The 20,324-nt window shown below is 46.7% G+C and overlaps 1 protein-coding gene across 1 annotated transcript; it reads left to right on the top strand.

The window, feature by feature from the left end:
• Positions 1-4,143: 4,143 nt before the first annotated feature.
• On the top strand, positions 4,144-8,232 carry LOC140070065 (olfactory receptor 5B12-like). The gene is made up of 3 exons (XM_072116395.1): positions 4,144-5,034; positions 7,907-8,022; positions 8,112-8,232. The coding sequence occupies exons 1-3, from the start codon at positions 4,144-4,146 to the stop codon at positions 8,230-8,232; spliced, it is 1,128 nt and encodes a 375-aa protein (XP_071972496.1).
• The last annotated feature ends 12,092 nt before the right edge of the window (positions 8,233-20,324 follow it).

The following is a 20,324-nucleotide window of genomic DNA, read 5'->3' as shown; positions in this document are numbered from 1 at the left end:
TTTGCATAGAAACTCAAAACTCTGGAAACTCCCAATGCTTAATAAATCTGCCCCAAAGTGTTAGCTTTCATGATTTATTAGTTTTCTTTTTATTTATTAACATATTTAAATTGTAATCTTTATTGTTTAATATTCTCTTTCAATTCTGGACAAAATAATTGCAGTTGTAAAGTTTCGGCGATCTAAAATCTTCACTTTCTACTGTGTTCTTATCTTGTCTCAAATCAATGTAAACATTTCTATTGGAATAATATTTAAGGTATTACAGGTATTGTAATTGTGCTGGGAGAGTCCAAGACACAAAACGGTGATACAATTAAATTGATTGCACCTTCTCCCAAAAAAAAACAAGTCCTCTGGGGATCGTAGAAGTATATTTATTAGGAAATATTTTATGGCACTGACCATATTCTCTTTATTTGCTGAACATCACAGATGTGCATACTGTGCACATAGATAATACAATTTGGACATAAGCACAGTAAGTATATGTACATCACTTTATTTAAATGGTGAACCCTGTAGCTCCACTGGCCTAAATCCTTTGAAACCTGTCTTAGGTGCCTCATTCACATTCCTAATGCTACTTCTTTATGGTCTACAAGTGGAAATAGAGGAACTTCTTCTTTGTTGAAAACATTTTGGAGTACAAATTTGTGCCATGTATTCTGAGGATGGTATCATTTGAGGGACAATTTAGGGGGTCTCTGTTAATGCCACTCTTAAAGGCATCTCAATATTTTTACGGGGGGCACATTCTGTAATCATTTTCTAATCATTAGTTAAAATATCATAACATCAATGTCTAGAGAAGTAGAAATAAAATCAAGCATCATGTGGATATCAGCTTCTTCTTCTGTAATGAAAAATGTTTTAAAAAGGCCCTACAGCCATTGCAAGCTCCCCACACACTGACCAATTTCGTTTTCACAAAGTCTTACTTATGGTCATGAGTAAGACTTTGTGTAGTTGAAACACATTTGTCGTCTCAGAGTTTGCAATGGTGTATTTAAACATTTTTCAATAAAGAAGATGTTCTGCCAGTATCCATGATGTGCTGGATATCTGTCTACTATCTGGCTTTAGGAATTAAAAGTGCACCTGGAAAGTGCACCTACAGAGCAGAAGCCATTGCCGGTTGCATTAGGGTGAGCTGTATAGAAAAGCAAAATGTGATAAATATTAAGACATAACTTTTAATAGTAAAGATAAAAAACATTAAATCCTAAAATCTGAATGACGCCGCACATCATGTGACAATTGGTAAGGGCAAGTGTATATATCACTGATAGGACACAGATCTTTTTATGTACACGTGATTAGTGCATATCATACTCCTATACAGATCATTAGCCGATGTCAAAATCTTGTAACTTCTTATAGTCAATAACATAACCAGCTACAGCACATAGAGAGGAGGAAAAGTTGAACCAATCTCACCCAGTCCAGTAGTGCACTTGGTTCGAGTTCAGATGGTGCGATAGGATGACAGGGAGCCTATTGTCCAGATGTGACAGCTATCCCTAAGTTCTCTCACCTATCGCCCAGAAGATTGACTCCCGCCCTAACAAGGGCGGTCCCACACTTGCCCTATTGGTTATGCTGTCCCTAGATGTCCAAAGGGTCCAGAGAAAAAAATCCCATCCCTATTAGGGTGAGCTGAATCAATGTTTTGCTCTGTTGTAGGTCTCTAGTAAGTGAAGGAAATCATATTCCATTACAAAAAAACCTAAACATTTAATTTACCTTTTTCCCTTGAAATTATTTACAAGTAAATGTAACAATTATCATAAACATGTTAAGCATCACTGGGGGACATGTATCATTATTTGTGCTTGTCAAATTGTCTCATTTTTGTGACTTTTGTCGTATTTGCGACTTTTTTGCGACTTTTCACTCGTCGTCTTTCAAGTACGCCTTGGACTGCACCTTTTGCAGTGTGCCTTATGTATCTTTGTTTTCCAGATGTTCCGTGCGACGTTTCACTTAGGTTTCACTTTTTAGTGCCTTTTTTGCGACATTTTAGGCGCAAATCTGCACCTGGTCCAGGGCAAGTGCAAAGGAAGTTTTTTTTTCATGGACCCGATTTTAACATGTAAATAGGAATTATTTCACATGCTTTGAATCTTTAACATTTTGCACAGTAACCTCTTTTGTCAAAATTCTTAAATTTTTCTATTTTTTTTTTAAATTGTTACATCTAGGGGTGAGGTCACACGAAGCAGTTTAATTGCATTTTTAATGCATTTTGAAACCAATTACAACAGCTGAGCAGAGGTGATTTGCCTTATTTCATTACTGTTAACATTTGTGCTTACAAAACGCAATATAAATGCCGCGTTAATGCATGTGTTATTATTGCGTTTACTATGCGTTTTGTAAATTCAATTGTTAACAGTAATGAAATAAGGCAAATCACCTCCTCAGCTGTTGTCAATAGTTTCAAAATGCATTAAAAATGAAACATGTTAAATCCCAAATTAACAGTAGTGTCCACTGCGGTATATAACCCCCTCACATGGTCTGTGTCCTCTCCTGTATATAACCTCTCACGTGGCTTGTATCCTCTCCTGTATATAACCCCTCACATGGCTTGTGTCCACTCCTGTATATAACCCCCTCACGTGATTTGTATCCTCTCCTGTATATAACCCCTCTCATGGCTTGTATCCTCTCCTGTATACAACCCCTCTCATGGCTTGTGTCCTCTCCTGTATACAACCCCTCACATGGCTTGTATCCTCTCCTGTATATAACCCCTCACATGGCTTGTATCCTCTCCTGTATATATCCCCCTCACATGGCTTGTATCCTCTCCTGTATATAACCCCCTCACATGGCTTCTGTCCTCTCCTGTATATATCCCCCTCACATGGCTTGTGCCCTCTCCTGTATATAACCCCATCACATGGCTTGTATCCTCTCCTGTATATAACCCCCTTACATGGCTTGTATCCTCTCCTGTATATAACCCCCTCACATGGCTTGTGTCCTCTCCTGTATATAACCCCTTACATGGCTTGTATCCTCTCCTGTATATAACCCCCTCACATGGCTTGTGCCCTCTCCTGTATATAACCCCATCACATGGCTTGTATCCTCTCCTGTATATAACCCCCTTACATGGCTTGTATCCTCTCCTGTATATAACCCCCTTACATGGCTTGTATCCTCTCCTGTATATAACCCCCTCACATGGCTTGTGCCCTCTCCTGTATATAACCCCATCACATGGCTTGTATCCTCTCCTGTATATAACCCTCTCACATGGCTTGTATCCTCTCCTATATAACCCCTCACATGGCTTGTGTCCTCTCCTGTATATAACCCCTCACATTGCTTGTATCCTCTCCTGTATATATCCCCCTCACATGGCTTGTATCCTCTCCTGTATATAACCCCCTCACATAGCTTGTGTCCTCTCCTGTATATAACCCCTCAAATGTCTTGTGTCCACTCCTGTATATAACCCCCTCATATAGCTTGTGTCCTCTCCTGTATTGAGCATCTCTGGAGAGCCTTTAAAATGGCCTCCACCAGCGTTCGCCATCCAACCTGAGGAACTGGAGAGGATCTGAAAGGAAGAGGCAGAGGATCTCCAAATCCAGGCTTCAATGAAATAGAGGGAGGAGACATTAGATTTCCCCACAAAATTTTTTTTTTTTTCAGATGACTACTTGGTACAAAATGTTACAAATTATTGCTATAGACATTTCATTTTTTCCCCTTTTTTGCCATGTATATCCGAGACTTGGCACTTCTGTGATAAGGCTTGGCTGCCAGTAACCCAAACGTTGAGATTGAAGTCATTACCTAGTCTTCTCAGAAAATCAGAAATCCTAAACCATTTTAGCTAACATAAATACATATAACTAGTATTAGTGATTCCCAAATGTACTGTCCAAATCCTTCACCAAGAATAAAACCGAGGGGAAATTTTCTAGTTGAGGTTGGAGACTTTTTCTGTTGGGGAGAAGATGGGTCACAGTCGGAGAGTAGATGGGTTGCAGTGGTGTTGAACTATAGGTCTATTTATAAACTGAAAAAACTTATAAAAATGTTAAATTCCAGTCTCTTTCTTACTATTAAGTAATTTCCAATCATTTATCCAGTTAAATAATAAACATCTTATGCAGATAAAATATGAATCAAACATTGGTGAAAACCTTTATCCTCATAGGACTCTCTAACAATCCAGATTGGCAACTTATCCTCTTTTTTTTGTTTGTCTTTATGTATTTGGTGACACTATCTGGAAACTTTCTGATAATCATTGTGGTGAGGTTTAATTCTTCTCTCCAGACACCAATGTACTTCTTCCTCAGCAATCTTGCAATTATTGATCTTTGTTTCTCCACCACCATTGTACCCAAGCTTCTTAAAAATACCATATCCCAGGATAGGACAATATCTTTCTTGGCATGTGCTACACAGATGTACTTCCATTTGAGTCTGGGATCTACAGAGTGTTTGATGTTGGCTGTCATGGCTTATGATAGATATGTTGCTATCTGTAAGCCTTTGCATTATAAAACAATCATAGACACAAGGAGACGTCTAGGATTGGCTGCCGGATCCTGGACTTTAAGCTTCTCATTCTCTATGATCCATGCAGTTCTGACCTTCCGGTTGTCCTATTGTAAGTCCACTCAAGTGAACCATTATTTTTGTGAGATGCCACCACTCCTCCAGCTATCGTGTACAGACACTTGGGTCAATGAACTTGTACTCTTTATCACCGGTGCCTTCTTTACTCTTTGCTCATTCCTGTTGACGCTGGTATCTTATATTCAAATCATTTCAACCATTCTAAAAATCCACATTACCAAAGGAAGACTCAAAGCTTTCTCTACATGTTCCTCCCATCTTACAGTGGTATCCCTATACTATTGCACACTAGTATTTATGTACATGAGCCCAAGGTCTAGTCACTTGCCAGGTCAGGATAAAGTTCTCTCTATCCTCTACACAGTAGTCACTCCCATGTTGAATCCCATCATTTATAGTGTAAGAAATTCGGAATTTAAAAAATGTGTAATAAAGATTTTTAGAAACAAAAAGTGTTTAATGACAACAAATTAACCTTCAATAACCTTTTCTAATAATAATCTTCATTATGCTTTCTGTCTGTTCTCCTGCTTCTTTTTCTGATTTAATAAACCATTGGGTTATTTTGCTATATTTGAGGAGTTTTTCTTGCATATTACAGGGGCTATAGGGAGACTGTTTGTGGCATAACTTTCTGATTTTCATCCGCTAACCCAAATTATACCTCCAATAAAAGTAAAAAATGCAAAAAAGTCAAGTAACAAGGACACGCCTTTGCAGTCTGGTCCCACCCACTGATTATGAGGTCTGTGGAACGGCTGGTGGGGGTAGGCTGCAATAAGCACAGAGCGGGCATGCATATGTTATAAGGCAACGGATCAAGAGGTGCTACAGTGACATAGGCTGGAGTGCCTCAGGCTCATTTTAATATTTTTAGTCTTTTTAAGAAAATCTCATTGTTCCTGGACATACTAAAAGCAATGTCATCTCCTTGACAAATGAACACGAATTTAAGTATGGTACATCTACCATTAGTAGTAGTAGTAGTAGTTAGATGGTACCAATCAATTTCAATCAATTTTTCTATAACATTAATCAATTTAATAATAACATTTCTACTCCTCGTATCTCTGAATCCCAATATAAGTTCAAGAATACCTGGTCTGCGATAAGGTTGCAAAATGAACTAATCTTTGTGGAGCTGGACTGGAAAGGTTTTGACTCAGAGAGTTAGTTGAAACCTGTTCACAATAATAATGCTTTTGCACTACCCTACTCCTATCCAAATCAAAGTTACTGTGACATGGAGAGGGTGTCTGATTGTTGGGTTTCTTATCTTGGTTGTTCCTTACAAAAATTTCCTGTTGATATCAAATTCTAGAATTCTTCTCTGTGATTGACATCCTCTAACCAACCTAGACGATCTTCCACCAGAGAGAGAGATAGTGTTCTTGTGAAACTGTAAAGTAAAGTCCAGAACCCTCTATGGGGCTACCATAAGGGTAGTGCACTTGGACTAAGCGCCAAGGCAAACAGGTCTGTTAGCACAATGAGCTCACATGTATTCACTTGTTTTACTCAAACAGGGGTGTAACAACTGGTGTAGCAGCCATAGCAGCTGCTATAGGGCTGAAAGTGTCAGGGAACCCGGCACCCGAACTGTCACACTGAAGAATGGAGGAGGTGCCCTGTAATATACATATACACCATTGTACACCATATGCATATAATAATGCACAGCTTCCACAAAATACAGCTGAGCTGGAAGCTGAGATGAGAAATGTTAGGGAGGAAGAGAGCAAAAAAGTAGGACTGGACGTCTATTACCTCTGTTTCCTGCTGTCTACTTACATCAAGTGGTCTGTACTAGGCTTCATTTAGATGTGTGGCCTCTGACCTTCCTAGTGTAAGAAGAGTGCTTGACATTGAGTAAATACAAATGTCTGTATATATTGAATGTATGTGTGTATGAATTCTATATATTGTGTGTTTGTGTGTATATGCTATATGTAGGATTATGCAGTATGTTTGAATATAATATGTTTGAATAATATATATAATATATATACTGTATGAGTGTATAAATATATATATATATGAGTGCATAAATGTGTGCATATGAGTGTATACATGTATGTATTTGTGGAAAAGTGTATAAATGTGTATGTATGAGTGTAGAACTTTGTGTGTATATAAGTATATAAATGTGTGTGGTTGTATAAACATGTACAAATATGCATATTTTTAAGCAGCAAGGAGCCCCGTGCACCGGTCTGGCTAGCTTTTTGTCAGGATTTGAGGTAGTGGATCCTCTGTAACACCGTGAGCGATGGAGTAAGCCGACACCGGGGAGCGGAGTCTAAGTGGCAGCGCAAAGCGGGATGGACTTGCTGCGGCAGGGTACCACCGAGCGCGAATTTGCCCGTGGTGGTGGCCAAGGCGTGGTACAAATTTGTGAGGCAGAATTGTGGTTGGGGACAGGCAAGAGGTTGAGACAGGCAGCACAGGATCAACATCAGGAACAAAGCAGGAGGTCAAGGCAGGCAGCACGGAGTCAAAGTCGGGGACGGAACCGGCGTCACAATGGGAAATCAGCAGACAGGCACAAGGCAACGAAACAAGCTTTCTCAGAGGCATGAAGCACAAAGATCTGGCGGGGAATGCAGGAAGTGGCCGCCTTTTATAAAATTCCAGGAAATGGCCAGCACCAATTAGCGGTGTGCTGAACCTTTAAATCTTTGAGCGCTGCCCTAAGTGCTGGGGACGTGCGTGGTGCGCTGCCGAATCCTGAGCAGGAGTGTGGAGGGGTAAGGAGGTGTGGGGAATACTGGGAGCTGCCGAGGAGCCGGGGACTGAAGCGAGGCACGGGTGTACCCACGACCCCCTTTGGCCTACCCCCTCACAGAGGAACCTCTGTGGGAGGCCACGGTCCAAGATATTGACTCCGGGCTCCCAAGATCTTTCCTCAGGCCCGAACCCCTTCTAGTCAACAAGGAAGAACTGCTTCCCTATCACTGTCTTCATGTCCAGAATCTCCTTTACCTCGAATACATCAGTGGAGTCCGCCTCAGGTGCCGGAGGAGGAGATTGCCGAGACAAGCGGTTCAAGATGACAGGCATCGGGAGAGTGACGTGGAAGGATTTCGGGATGCGCATAGTGGGAGGAAGGTGGAGTTTTTAAGCCACAGGATGTATGCGTTTTATCACCTCGAATGGCCCCAGAAAACTTGGACCATATCTAGATGATAACCACACCTTGTCACCCGGAGAGAAAACTAAAGGAGGCCTGCGCTTCCTATAAGCTTGGGTCTTGGTGCGGACTGATGCCTGAAGCAGAGACTGACGTGTCTCTTCCCAGATCAAGTTGAGGTCCTGCACCAATTCTTCTACCGCAGGGACGTCCGAGGGCACGGACAGTGGAAGCGGTGTACGTGGAATTAGTCCAAAGACAATAAAGAAAGGGTCAGCGCCACGGTAACAGGGTGGAGCAGTCGTCCTGACGAGCAGAGACAAAGTGAGGTAATAGCCCAGAGTTTGGTTGACCCTCTTTACTTGCCCGTTAGTCTGGGGATGATATGCGGAGAAGTCCAGCTTGACCTGCAGTTGATTGCAGAGGGAACACCAGAATCTGCAAAGAAACTGGGTCCCATGCTCCAAGAAAATGTGCAGAGGGAGTCCATGTAGCCGAAAGATATGGAGGAAGAACAGACTGGCCAGACGAGGAGCTGATGGCAGACCTGACAGCGGAACAAAATGAGACATCTTCGAGAACCTATCAGTTACCATCCAAATGACCGAATTTCCAGAGGAAGATGGTAGATCCGTAAAAAAGTCCATGGCCATGTGAGTCCACGGGCAGCTGGGTAGCAGCAGCGGCAACATGAGACCAGCAGGCTTAAGGCGAGATGGCTTATTATGAGCACAGTACGTGCAGGAACCCACAAACTCTTGCACATCTTTGACCACGTCTGGCCACCAATAGTAGCGAGAAATGAGGGCTACTGAACGATGCACCCCAGGATGCCCAGCCACTCGAGAGCAATGTCCCCAAGTCAATATCTTTTTCCGAAAAGCAGGTTGGACATATGTCTTGCCAGGAGGGAGCTGCCGCAGATCCACTGGAGCAGCAAGAATCAGTCTTTCAGGAGGGATAACATGCTGCAGAGCTGGTTCTTCCCAAACAAGATCGGAGGCACGAGAGAGAGCATCGGCTTTGACATTCTTCTCAGCAGGGCGGAAGTGGAACAGGAAATTAAAGTGAGAAAAGAAAAGGTACCAGCGAGCTTGTCATGGGTTGAGGCACTGAGCAGTTTGGAGGTACAGGAGATTCTTGTGGTCCGTATATACACAGGCCGGATGACTAGCCTCCAAAAGATAGCACCACTCTTCCAAGGCAAGTTTAATAGCAAGAAGTTCTCGATTCCTCTCGGCAGCAGAGGATGTCTTAGAGAAAAACACACAAGTGACTGTTTGGCCTTTGGGCCCTTTCTGGGTGAGAACAGCTCCAGCACCTACAGAGGAAGCATCCACCTCATGTTGAAATGGTTTCTCAGTGTCGGGCCGTGTAAGGACAGGGGCATAAGCAAAGGCAGATTTAAGCTTGGGAAATGCTTCTTCGGCCGTCAGAGGCTAGAGTTTAGGATCAGCGTTCTTTTTTGTTAATGCCACAATGCTGGACACGAGAGAGGAAAAATGCAATATAAACTGCCAGTAGTAATTGGCGAAACCCAGGAATCTCTGTATAGCATGAAGTCCTACTGGGCAAGGCCACTGAAGTACCGCAGATAACTTGGTTGGATCAATCTGTAGGCCCTCACCGGAGATGATGTATCCACGAAATGGAAGACTCTTCTGATGGAACTGACACTTCTCCAGTTTGGCATAGAGACGATTGGTCCTTAGGCGCCTAAGAACTTGTCGTACGTGGACATGATAAGACTCCAGATCAGAAGAAAACACCAAGAAATCGTCTAGGCAGACTACGACACAAACGTGAATTTAGATTAAAAAAGGGGGGTATTTTTGGTATACACTGATGAGATACAGATGTAGATGGGTTGGACAGAGTGCTTAAATAAGCAAGAAAAAACCTTCGCTGGTAAGGACAATGTGCCTCTCCACTGCTACAAACACTACTTATGTAAAAACAAAAGATACCTTCGCTGGCTATAAAGTTTGGACTATTAGGTTCGGATAAACGCTATACCACTAATGGATCTACAATGATTTAAACATCAGTGTGCACGATGCACAAACCTGTATATGGAACCCCTCCTGTGTGGGAAGTTCGATTCCTTCCGTTTAGTGAGGTTTTGTCCCGTAGGTCCCGTAAATCTCATGTAGAGCAATAGTCTTTTCGTGAGGTGTATTTCACTTTGGATAGTGTTTCCAAGCCAAATAGTAGTCCACAAGGTGCAGATCAACATAGCCAGCGCAGGTATCTTTTGTTTTTACAAGACTACGACACAGGTGAAGAGAAAATCTCTAAAAATGTCATTGACAAATTTCTGAAACACTGCAGGCACATTGTACAGTCCAAAGGGCATAACCAGGTACTCAAAGTGCCCGTCACGAGTATTGAAGGTGGTCTTCCACTCATCGCCTTCATAGATGCAGATGAGGTTATATGCCCACCGCAGTTGAAAACCTTGGCCCACCGCAGTTGAAAACCTTGGCATAACGTAAAAGGTCAAAAAGTTCTGTGATCAAGGGTAGCGGGTAGCGTTTCTTCACCGTGATTTTATTGAGGCCGCGGTAGTCAATACATGGACGGAGGGAGCCATCCATCTTGGCCGCGAAGAAGAATCCAGCACTGGCAGTAGAAGAGGATTTGTGGATGAACCCCTTCTGCAGATTCTCCTTGATATAGGCCAACATAGCCGCAGTCTCGGGCAAGGAGAGTTGATATACCCAACCACGTGGAGGAGAAGTGCCTGGTAGCAACTCTATAGGACAGTCGTAAGGATCAGAGCACAGAATTGGAGTCCAGGAAGGCCAAGACTGGAACAGGGTCACTGGTTCCGAAGCTGAGCAGAACTGGAAGATGCAGGCGTGGAGAAGCCTCGCCTTGGGATGCTCCTCCTCAAAACCGTAGGAGTGAATGACTTCCTAAATGCTGTGGACGTACTGGACAAGACTGGAGGAAGTGTTCCGGGCTGGCACAGTAGATGCAGAGATTTCCCTGTCTACGTCTGGAGCACTTTTGGGGTGATAGCCGGGTTTTACCCATCTGCAAGGGCTTTTTGGTAGCAGACGTAGGAGATGGAAGAGGAGATCTTTGGAAAACCGGAGTCAGACGAGAAAGACGTCGGACTCTGGGTTGTGCCAGTTCAACCCGCTTTTCTTCCTTGTGTTCATAGAAGTTGATGTCTATCCGAGTAGCCAAGGAAATGAGACCATTCAGGGCGGCAGGTCTCGTGCAGACAAGACGTCTTTGATCTGACTAGACAGTCCTTTTTTAAAGGTAGCGACCAAGGCTGCTTCATTCCAGGAAAGTTCTGAAGCCAGAATATGGAATTGCTCAACATTTTCCCCCACGGAGGAGTCCCCTTGGCACAAGTTCAGAAGGGCAGTCTCAGCAGAAGACGCCCGGGCTGGTTCCTCGAAGACAGTCTATAATTCAGCGAAGAAAGTGGTAATGTCTGCTGTAACTGGGTCTCCCTTGTCCCAGAGGGTGTTCCCCATGCCAGGGCCCTTCCAGAGAGAAGACTGATCATGAAAGCCACTCTCAACGATTCAGTTACAAACTGTGTAGGCATTAGTTCAATATGGAAGGAGCAATAAAGCCTCTGCACAACTTCACATCTCCATCATATTTGGAAGGCATAGAGAGCCTCAACCTAAGTTCAGTGGAAAGTATACAAACCAGGCTAGCAGATGGAACCGCAGGGACTTGATGTGGCTGCTGGGAGGACAATATCCGCTGTAGAATGGCGTTTCCTAGCTGCTGACTTTGTACGGCAATATGCTGGGAATGCCAGGTTACTATGGCGGAGAGATCAGTCAGTTCTGGTAGCGGAACCTCGGCGGGATCCATGACCGGATCTTACTTTCAGGATCTGAGGTAGTGGATCCTCTGTACCACCGTGAGCAATGGAGTAAGCTGACACCTGGGAGCGGAGTCTAAGGCGCACCTGGTTTTCACCAGAGCCTGCCGCAAAGCGGGATGGACTTGCTGCGTCAGGGTACCACCAGATTGCTCCTCAGGCGTGATTTTGCCCGCGGTGGTGGCCAAGGTGTGGTACAAAGTCGTGAATCGAGGTTGGGGACAGGCAAGAGGTTGAGACAGGCAGCACAGGATCAACAACAGGAACAAAGCAGGATGTCAAGGCAGGCAGCACGGAGTCAAAGTCGGTAACGGAACTGGAATCACAACGGGAAATCAGCAGACAGGCACAAGGCAACGAAAAAAGCTTTCTCAGAGGCATGAAGCACAAAGATCTGGCGGGGAATGCAGGAAGTGGCCGACTTTTATAAAATTCCAGAAAACGGCCAGCACCAATTAACGGTGTGCTGGTCCTTTAAATCTTCGAGCGCTGCCAGACGCGCCCTAGGTGGCAGGGATGTCTGTGGCGCGCTTCCGAATCCTGAGCAGGCACATGGAGAGGTAAGGAAGTGCGGGGGGAGCTGGGGGCTGTGGAGAACCCGTGGACCGGAGCGAGGCACGGGTATATTGCGGGGACACCCGTGACACTTTTAAAATTGTTACAAACAAGTCAGCAGTGTATAAAGTTGATTCTATGGTATATAGCGCTATTCACACTGTATAGTAGTATGTCATGTGGAGTTCTCAGTATTTGTATATGAGTTTTAGCTAAATGAATCTCATATGAATTACGCAAGATTGCACATATGGTCTATTTCATCTTTTGAAACTGTACAATCTATAATTACGCTTGTACATTTAATTGATTTAATTAATTTTTTTTATGGACATCCAGGCTTTTCTCGTGAACATGCTCCCTCAGATTCCAAAAGGACATTTGTGGACATACTATAGCCACAGAATAAACTATAGAAGAGCAATTCAAGTAAGCCCTAAGAAATAGAAGGGAAAGGGTTTTTATGATTTAGGGGTGAGAACACAAAGGTTATTGAAAGTGATGAGCTCCCCCATTAAATATTTGTGGCGGACAAACCCGAATTTTAAAAAACTGTTTGGGTTCAAGTACTGAACCAAGTAACACCAACCTGAAACACCAACGGAAACACTCGCAATTGGTGCTTGCACTGATTGTGGGTGATCACTGTTTAAATTAAAGGGGCCACATGTGTGCTGGCACTGACAGGAGTAGCCATTTTAAGGAGGATCGTTAGTCTTGCAGACATAATGAGGAAGCAATGAACCTCCCCAAAATGGTGACGCCCTGCACCGCCGGCATGCTGATGCCTGCAAGCATGCCCACAGCTATTCATATGCCAGTGGCATGTAAAGAGATAATGCAGCAGCAATTGCTGCCATGAAAGGCGGTGTGGCTTGAGCTAAACCCAGACCTGGGCACAAACTACTAATAAACTTCTATTCAGTTCTGCTTAACACTAATTTTGGTCTTAGGTGGGAGGGCGTAGATGTTCATAATCCATAAGAATAGAGGCATAAGGGTTTCATGGAATAGAGGAGTTAGCATATAATTGCTGAATCTATAGAAGTGCAATCACAGTATATAGTATAGCTTTGTATGAAGAACATGGCTGTCTTAGTCTTATAGAATGGGGTTAGGGTTGATGTTGTAATACTCTGTCAGAGTGGGGTGTTATCTGCACATTTCCTATTAGATCTTATATGTGAATAATAACTAGGATGGGAACATGTCTGATTGATTGATGGTTATTCTTTCAGAGTGATATCTTACTTTGAAATGCATTTCGAACACTAACGTTACAGAGCATTGTCCAGGTTCTCTAAAAGAAAAAAATAAATTAAATAAAGGCGCCAAATACATTTCAATAACATTGGTGATTCAAAAACACAGTTCTCCTTGTCTGAAGTAATTGCAATATGGGGAATGTGTTTAACATTTTTAAATTTACTTTAATAAGGATTTCAGCTTATTTTACGGCGAAATAGGCAGTAAAGTCTGCCCATCGCAACAGTGAAAATGACTGTCAATAAACGCCTTTGTTGTATGTGTCTATGCAAGCCAAAAATGGGTTGTAGCCTCCTAAGTCCCTGCATTCTGCTACTTCTGGTTTTCTCCCCTTATCTGGTTTTGATCACTTTGGGTCTAAGAAGAATGTAAAAAATGGTATTCAAAGTGTTTTTTCCCCCCACAATTAAATATAAATAAAAACTATATCTCATACTGCAAAACAGAAGCCTGACTAAAGCTATGCCAATGGAAAACTAAAGGGCAAAGTGTGATTAATGTGATTGAAAATTAGTCTGAAAACTTTATGGCCAGTTTCACACAATAAAGGGGATTTATCAAAGTGTTAGTTTGCTGGCATACAAGCCTTGATTTATTCGTATTCTTGGAGCATGGCTAGGGTCACCTTACATCATATCCACCTCAAGTCGAGTGCGGAGTCAGGATCCAGGGGTAGTGAACCCACTGGACCACCGCGGACAATGACGTAAGCCAACACCTGGGACCTGAGTCTAAGTGACAACTGGTTTTCACCAGAGCCTGCCGCAAAGTGGGTTGGACTTGCTGCGGCATGGTACCACCAGGTCATTCCACAGGTGCGACTGTCACGGGTGCTCCCGCGATCCCTGTCTCGGATCGCGGGCGCATCCGTGCACCCCCGTTTGCCCCTGCTGCAGGCCGGTCTCTGCACTCACCTCTCCCGGCTCCTGCTCTTCCCCGGACTGGTGTGCGCGCGTGTCCCCGCCTCCTAGGGCGCGCGCGCGGCTCCTGCCGAAAATTTAAAGGGCCAGCGCACCGCTAATTGGTGCACTGGCTGAACCTCACCTTTAAGAATCCTGCCTCTTCCTGTGTCCCCTGCCGGATCTTTGTGCCTCATAGCCTTAGAGAAAGCTTCCAAGCGAGTATTCCTGCGTTCCTGTGTATTCCTGCGTATTCCTGTGTTCCTGTGCATTCCTGTGTGTTCCCGCTCCTGAGTCCTGTGTTGCCGTGTTACCTGAGTTCCTCCGTGTTGCTGTGTTCCGTGTGCCTGTGTTCCCGTTCCCACCTGCCTGGACCTCCTGTTGCTGACCCCGGACTTGGACCTGACGTTGCATCTCTGCCGCCTGCCCTGACCCTGTGCCTGGACCCGTCTACGAGATTGTCATCCGCTAAGGTACCTCGACCTCGGCTGCCACCATGGGCTAGTCACTCCTGGGAACGACCTAGTGGTATCCTGCTGCAGCAAGTCCAACCCGCTTTGCGGCGGGCTCTGGTGAATACCAGGTGCCGCTAGGCTCCGGTTCCGGGTGTTGGCTAGTTACATCTCCCGCGGTGGTCCAGAGGATCCACTGATCCTAACAGTAAGATCCGGCCATGGATCCCGCCGAGGTTCCGCTTCCCACTCGACCAAACTTTGCTGCCATAGTGGTCCAGCAATCCCGGGAGATTGCCGCTCAACGCGAACAGCTGGATCAAGTCACCACCATGCTGCAACAGCTGCTAGCCACCCAGCAACAGCAACAGGTTCCCGTGTCTGCTCCCGTGGCTCCTGCAACCCCGGTCTGCCTTCCTGCTGCTGAGCTACGACTACGGCTGTCTATGCCCAGCAAATTTGACGGAGACCCCAAACAGTGCAGGGGTTTTATTACTCAATGCTCCCTACAAATAGAACTTATGCCTTCGCAATTTGTCACGGAGCGTTCCAAGGTGGCATTTTTCGTCAGTCTTCTCTCTGGGAAGGCCCTGGCATGGGCCACTCCTCTTTGGGACAGAGGCGACCCGGTCACGGCTACCCTTGCGGCTTTTCCGGGCCGTTTTTGAGGAACCAGCACGGGCTTCTTCTGCCGAGACTGCGTTGTTGAACCTTCGCCAAGGCAACTCATCTGTGGGAGAGTATGCTGTTCAGTTCCGCACCCTGGCCTCTGAACTTGCCTGGAACGATGCAGCTCTCATCGCCACCTTTAAGAAAGGATTCTCGCCGCAGGTCAAAGATGCGCTGGCGGCTCGGGATCTACCGTCAACTCTGGGTGGTCTCATCACACTGGCCACTCGGATAGATGTCCGGTTTAAGGAACGCGCTGAGGAACTTCGCTCTGAGCATCCTCAAGCTCAGGTAAGACGTTTTCCTCGCCTCGCACCTGCTTTCCAAAGACCGCTCCAGCCTCCGCCTGTATCGTCTGCTGAGGAACCCATGTAGGTGGACAGAATCCGGCTCTCTCTACAAGAGCGTTCCAGAAGACGACAGGAGAACCTTTGTCTGTATTGTGCCAGTCCAGGGCACTTCATCGGGACTTGTCCTGTTCGTCCCCCACGTCCGGGAAATGCCAACACCTAGGGCTCTTGGGAGAAGCGTCCCTAGGTGTGAGCCAAGCTTCTCCACGTCTGATTATTCCTGTGCTCCTCAGCGTAGACACCGGCACCCAGATTCAAGTTTCTGCTTTCCTGGATTCAGGCTCTACAGCGAACTTTATGGACGCAGCCCTGGTCTCCCGGCATCACTTCCCAGTGGTTCGTCTTGAGAAACCATTGTCCATTGCCTCAGTCAGTGGCCAGATTCTTTCCGTGCCCATCCGGTTTCGCACGGAACCCCTGCTTCTGCAAGTTGGAGCCTTGCATAAAGAAAGACTTTCTTTTTTTGTACTGCCCCAAAGCACTTCCACCCTCCTGTTGGGTCTCCCCTGGTTGCAGCAACATGCCCCTGTGCTGGACTGGTCCTCTGGGGAGATTCTCCGTTGGGGCCCTGCTTGTTCTTCTCATTGTATGGAGGTCCCTCGTCCGCTCCCTGTCTGGACTTCCACCTTGTCTCCCAAGCCCCTGGAGGGGCTCCCCGCTCCATACTTGGATTTCGCAGATGTGTTCTCCAAAAAACAGGCAGAGACTCTTCCTCCACATCGTCCCTATGATTGCCCCATCGACTTGCTGCCCGGCTCTTCTCCTCCACGGGGTCGGGTGTCAGCCGCCATGTCTGAATATATTAAGGAAAATCTGCAAAGAGGTTTCATACGTAAATCCTCCTCTCCAGCTGGCGCAGGTTTCTTTTTTGTCACCAAGAAAGATGGCTCTCTTCGCCCCTGTATAGACTATCGCGGTCTTAACAAAGTCACCGTTAAGAATCGCTACCCCTTGCCGCTGATCACGGAGTTGTTTGATCGTCTACGGGGCGCGAGAGTCTTTACCAAGTTGGATCTTCGTGGTGCCTACAATCTTATTCACATCAGGAAGGGTGACGAGTGGAAGACTGCCTTTAACACCCGTGATGGGCATTTTGAATATTTAGTTATGCCCTTTGGACTTTGCAATGCACCAGCCGTTTTCCAGGAATTCGTTAATGATATCGTCAGGGACTTATTGTACAGCTGTGTTGTGGTTTACCTGGATGACATCCTCGTGTTTTCTGCTGATCTCGAGTCCCATCAGTCCCATGTACGGCAAGTGCTCAGTCGCCTCAGGACTAACCATCTCTATGCCAAACTGGAAAAATGCCACTTTCATCAAAGGAGCCTTCCATTCCTTGGCTACATTATTTCCGACAGAGGCCTGCAGATGGATCCCGCTAAACTATCTGCAGTTCTTCAGTGGCCACGCCCAGTGGGACTGCGTGCTATCCAAAGATTCCTGGGCTTTGCCAATTATTATAGGCAATTCATTCCACATTTTTCTTCCCTGGTAGCTCCACTGGTGGCGCTAACAAAAAAAGGTGTCAATTCTCGTCTCTGGCCCCCTGCGGCTGAGGAGGCCTTCACGAGATTAAAGACGGCGTTTTCCTCTGCATCTGTTCTTACCAGACCTGATACCGAGAAGCCATTCTTTCTGGAAGTCGATGCCTCTTCCGTAGGAGCTGGAGCGGTTCTTACCCAGAAGGGGCCTAGGGGCCGAACTCTCTCCTGTGGCTTCTTCTCCAAAACATTTTCCTCCGCAGAGAGAAATTATTCTATAGGGGATCGTTAGCTTCTGGCTATCAAGCTTGCCTTGGAGGAATGGCGTCATCTGCTGGAGGGAGCTCGATTTCCAGTCAGTATTTTCACGGACCACAAGAACCTCCAGTACCTGCAGACAGCTCAACGGTTGAACCCACGTCAAGCCCGGTGGTCCCTATTCTTTTCCCGTTTTGACTTCCAGATCAATTTTATACCAACCGAGAAAAACATCAAGGCTGACGCCCTGTCACGTGCTTCCGATGTTATGGGGGAGGACTATGCTCCGAGACACATCATTCCTCCAGAGAGGCTTGTGCTGGCAGCGCCGGTGGACCTTCAGCAATTACCTCCCGGCAAGACTTATGTGCGACCTGGACTTCGAAAGAGGATCCTGACCTGGGGACATTCTTCTCGAGTGGCTGGGCACCCTGGGGTGCAGCGCTCTGTGGCCCTGATTTCCCGTTTCTATTGGTGGCCTGATTTGGTCAAGGATGTTCGGGATTTTGTGCGGTCTTGTGCCTCTTGTGCTCGCAATAAGCCCTCACGACAAAAACCAGCTGGTCTTCTGTTGCCGTTACCCGTGCCTACCTGCCCGTGGTCTCACGTGGCTATGGACTTCATTACTGATCTGCCGCCATCATCTGGCAATACCGTTATCTGGGTGGTGACAGACCGCTTCTCTAAGATGTCCCATTTTGTCCCTCTACCAGGTTTGCCTTCAGCCCCACGTCTTGCCAGTCTCTTCTTCCAGCACATCTTCCGGCTTCATGGCCTTCCCCGGCACATCGTTTCTGATCGAGGTGTTCAGTTCGTGTCCAAGTTCTGGAGATCTCTGTGCAATCAGCTGCAAGTGAAATTGGACTTTTCCTCTGCCTATCATCCTCAGTCCAACGGCCAAGAAGAGAGGGTGAATCAGACTTTGGGATGCTATCTCCGCCACTTTGTGTCCGCTCGTCAGGATGACTGGGCTTCTCTTTTACCATGGGCGGAGTTTTCCTACAATTCCCTGGACTCCACTTCTGCTGGTTCTGCTCCCTTCTTTATTAATTACGGACTGCACCCACGGCCTCCTCTTCCGTTACCTGTGTCTGCAGATGTTCCTGCTGTGGAGGACTTGGTACAGGATCTAAAAGCCATCTGGGAACAAGTCCGTACCTCATTGCTCCAAACTTCTGCCAAGACCAAGCATCAAGCGGACAAGAAACGTCGGCCTTTTCCTGTCTTAGCTCCTGGTGACAGGGTCTGGTTATCCTCAAGGTACGTCCGACTGAAGATCCCTGGTTACAAATTGGGACCCCGGTTCTTGGGTCCATTTGAAATCCTCAGTCGCATCAACCCGGTAGCCTACAAATTGCGGCTGCCTCCTAGCATGCGCATACCCAACTCCTTCCACGTTTCCCTCCTCAAGCCAGTCATCTTAAACCACTTCACCCGACAAGTTCCTCTCCCTCCGGCCCCACAAGCGGACTCTACTGATGTCTTCGAGGTGAAGGAGATCCTGGATACTAAGACAGTGAGAGGTAGGCGGTTGTTTCTGGTAGACTGGAAGGGATTTGGTCCTGAAGAGAGATCTTGGGAGCCAGAGGATAACATCTTGGACAAGAGCCTGCTCCAACGTTTTCTCAGGCCCAAGAAGAGAGGGAGGCCGAAGGGGGGCACTGTCACGGGTGCTCCCGCGATCCCTGTCTCGGATCGCGGGCGCATCCTTGCACCCCCGTTTGCCCCCGCTGCAGGCCGGTCTCTGCACTCACCTCTCCCGGCTCCTGCTCTTCCCCGGACTGCTGTGCGCGCGCGTCCCCGCCTCCTAGGGCGCGCGCGCGGCTCCTGCCGAAAATTTAAAGGGCCAGCGCACCGCTAATTGGTGCACTGGCTGAACCTCACCTTTAAGAATCCTGCCTCTTCCTGTGTCCCCTGCCGGATCTTTGTGCCTCATAGCCTTAGAGAAAGCTTCCAAGCGAGTATTCCTGCGTTCCTGTGTATTCCTGCGTATTCCTGTGTTCCTGTGTATTCCTGTGTGTTCCCGCTCCTGAGTCCTTTGTTGCCGTGTTACCTGAGTTCCTCCGTGTTGCTGTGTTCCGTGTGCCTGTGTTCCCGTTCCCACCTGCCTGGACCTCCTGTTGCTGACCCCGGACTTGGACCTGACGTTGCATCTCTGCCGCCTGCCCTGACCCTGTGCCTGGACCCGTCTACGAGATTGTCATCCGCTAAGGTACCTCGACCTCGGCTGCCACCGTGGGCTAGTCACACCTGGGAACGACCTAGTGGTATCCTGCCGCAGCAAGTCCAACCCACTTTGCGGCGGGCTCTGGTGAATACCAGGTGCCGCTAGGCTCCGGTTCCGGGTGTTGGCTAGTTACATCTCCCGCGGTGGTCCAGAGGATCCACTGATTCTAACAGCGACTTTGTCCCCATTGGCTGTCAAGGCAAATACAGAAATGGAAGTCAGGTCTATGGTCAGGGACAGGCAGGAGGTCAAGACAGGTGGCAAAGGTTCAGGGTCAGAGGCAGAGCAGAAGGTCCGGGCTGACGGTGGAGGAGCGTAAACAGGAACAGGTCCGGGGTCACAATGGGAAATCACACTAATCGCAAAGGTCATGGGAAACAAGCGCTTTTTAAGGCTGTGAGGCACAAAGATCTGTCAGGGTGTGCGGGGAGAGGGTGGGTTAAATAGAATTCTGGGTAAGGCCAGCGCCAATTAATGGTGCACTGGCCCTTTAAATCTTGTGAAGCCGGAGTGCATGGAGGCTAGCCCTGCATGCCTATTTACTAGCTATAGCCTGTGCTTAATCCAGGC

This window comes from Engystomops pustulosus, chromosome 7 (genome assembly GCF_040894005.1).
Source record: "Engystomops pustulosus chromosome 7, aEngPut4.maternal, whole genome shotgun sequence".
In the NCBI taxonomy this organism is placed as follows: domain Eukaryota; kingdom Metazoa; phylum Chordata; class Amphibia; order Anura; family Leptodactylidae; genus Engystomops; species Engystomops pustulosus.
Note: the sequence above shows the minus strand (reverse complement) of the source record. Positions and strands in the feature narration are given on the sequence as shown.

Coding starts and splice junctions, on each gene's coding strand:
- LOC140070065 (XM_072116395.1), top strand. CDS start 4,144: ATGAATCAAACATTGGTGAAAACCTTTATCCTCATAGGACTCTCTAAC. Junction 5,035..7,906: donor ATTCGGAATTTAAAAAATGT/GTAATAAAGATT, acceptor GTCTCTTCCCAG/ATCAAGTTGAGGTCCTGCAC. Junction 8,023..8,111: donor AAGAAAGGGTCAGCGCCACG/GTAACAGGGTGG, acceptor CTTGCCCGTTAG/TCTGGGGATGATATGCGGAG.